Source organism: Habropoda laboriosa, unplaced genomic scaffold, assembly GCF_001263275.1.
Source record: "Habropoda laboriosa isolate 0110345459 unplaced genomic scaffold, ASM126327v1 scaffold54, whole genome shotgun sequence".
Lineage (NCBI taxonomy): Eukaryota > Metazoa > Arthropoda > Insecta > Hymenoptera > Apidae > Habropoda > Habropoda laboriosa.
Window position 1 is genome coordinate 96,124 of NW_017100156.1, and position 1,827 is coordinate 97,950.

At 28.4% G+C, this 1,827-nt stretch overlaps 1 protein-coding gene across 1 annotated transcript in view; it reads left to right on the plus strand.

Moving 5' to 3' along the window:
• Nucleotides 1-39: 39 nt before the first annotated feature.
• Nucleotides 40-1,827, plus strand: part of LOC108576422 (FACT complex subunit Ssrp1-like) — a 3,570-nt gene continuing 1,782 nt past the window's right edge. The window contains 8 exon segments of the mRNA XM_017939418.1: nucleotides 40-78; nucleotides 185-370; nucleotides 446-661; nucleotides 740-915; nucleotides 1,036-1,171; nucleotides 1,277-1,380; nucleotides 1,473-1,597; nucleotides 1,600-1,819. Coding sequence (XP_017794907.1) covers nucleotides 40-78; nucleotides 185-370; nucleotides 446-661; nucleotides 740-915; nucleotides 1,036-1,171; nucleotides 1,277-1,380; nucleotides 1,473-1,597; nucleotides 1,600-1,819 — 1,202 coding nt within the window.

A 1,827-nucleotide genomic window follows, 5' to 3' on the forward strand; every position in this document is an offset into this window, starting at 1 on the left:
TATTAAAAATATGTTAAATATTTATTTATTTTTATTAAAATGAAATATTATTTGATGTTTATTAGTTATGAGAAAAATGTATTTTATTATCAAATAATATAGTTACAAATACAACTCAGTATGAAGTGTAATTAAATTTAAATTAAACATGTTTTAACTGAATTCTATGCTTGTTTTCATATAGACTCCTGGACGACTAAAACTAACAGATCAACATTTGATTTTCAAAAATCAAAAAACAGGCAAAGTAGAGCAAATTTCAGCAACTGATATGGATATGGTAAATTATCAAAAATTTATTGGTACCTGGGGTCTTAGAATATTTCTTAAAAATGGGACTTTACACAGATTTCGTGGTTTTAAAGAAGGAGTAAGTAAAAGCTTTCAAATGAAATCTATTTTTTTAGCTTTTGTATTACAAAAATTTACATGTCATGTCTTTTAGGATCAAGAAAAAATTGCAAAATTCTTTGCACAAAATTATAAGAAAGATATGTTGGAAAAGGAACTTAGTCTGAAAGGCTGGAATTGGGGTACAGCTAGGTTTAATGGTTCTGTATTAAGTTTTGATGTTGGACATCATACTGCCTTTGAAATTCCACTGTATGATGTTTCTCAATGCAATACTGGAAAGAATGAAGTCACATTGGAATTTCATCAGGTAAATTATTAGATGTAGAGTTTATTTAATACTAATGAAGTTTCAGTTTTTAACATTAAAATATTTATGAATTTTTAGAATGATGATGCTCCTGTAAGTTTAATGGAAATGAGATTTCATATTCCTGTTAGTGACAGTGTAGATCAAGATCCTGTGGAAGCATTTCACCAACAAGTCATGGAAAAAGCTTCAGTTATTAGTGTCAGTGGAGATGCTATTGCTATATTTAGGGAGATTCAATGTCTTACACCTCGGTATATATTTATATTTAATGTTCGCATATTTGAAGCTTAATTTTAATAAATATTTTTTAAAAAAGTAGCAATTATGAATGGAAAATATACGTTGCCATAATTTATTTTTTTCTTTTTCAGAGGTCGTTACGACATAAAAATATTTCAGTCGTTTTTTCAGTTACATGGTAAAACTTTTGATTATAAAATTCCAATGTCAACTGTTTTAAGGCTATTTCTTTTACCACATAAGGACAACAGGCAAATGTACTTTGTGGTAATCTTTTCAGAAATCATTTTTATTTTTTTCTAATAATTGCTTTTTGAAACGACCATCGTTTTCTATATTTTTATTTTATTGCTATTGTTAATATTTTGGTAGGTCAGTTTAGATCCACCAATCAAACAAGGTCAAACTCGATATCACTATCTAGTTCTGTTGTTCAATCAAGAAGAAGAAACATCAATTGAATTGCCTTTCTCTGAGTATGCATCAAAATCCTTTTAATTAGTTTGGTAACATCAATCTTAATAAAATAGGCATATAATGTTGAATGAAATACTTATTACTATTACAGAAAAGAATTGAAAGAAAAGTATGAGGATAAATTACCAAAAGAATTATCTGGACCAACTTATGAAGTTTTAGGAAAAGTAATGAAAGTTATAATTAACCGAAAACTTACTGGACCTGGGAATTTCCTTAGGTAAGTTGTTCTTTCAAAGCAGCTGCTGGTTATTTATATCCTCTTGAAAGAGGTTTCATTTATGTGTACAAACCACCGATACATATACGTTTTGAAGAAATAGCCTCAGTTAATTTTGCTCGCGGTGGAGGTTCCACTAGATCATTCGATTTCGAAATTGAATTGACTAGTGGCGTGGTTCACACATTTAGTAGTATTGAAAAAGAAGAATATGGAAAAATATTTG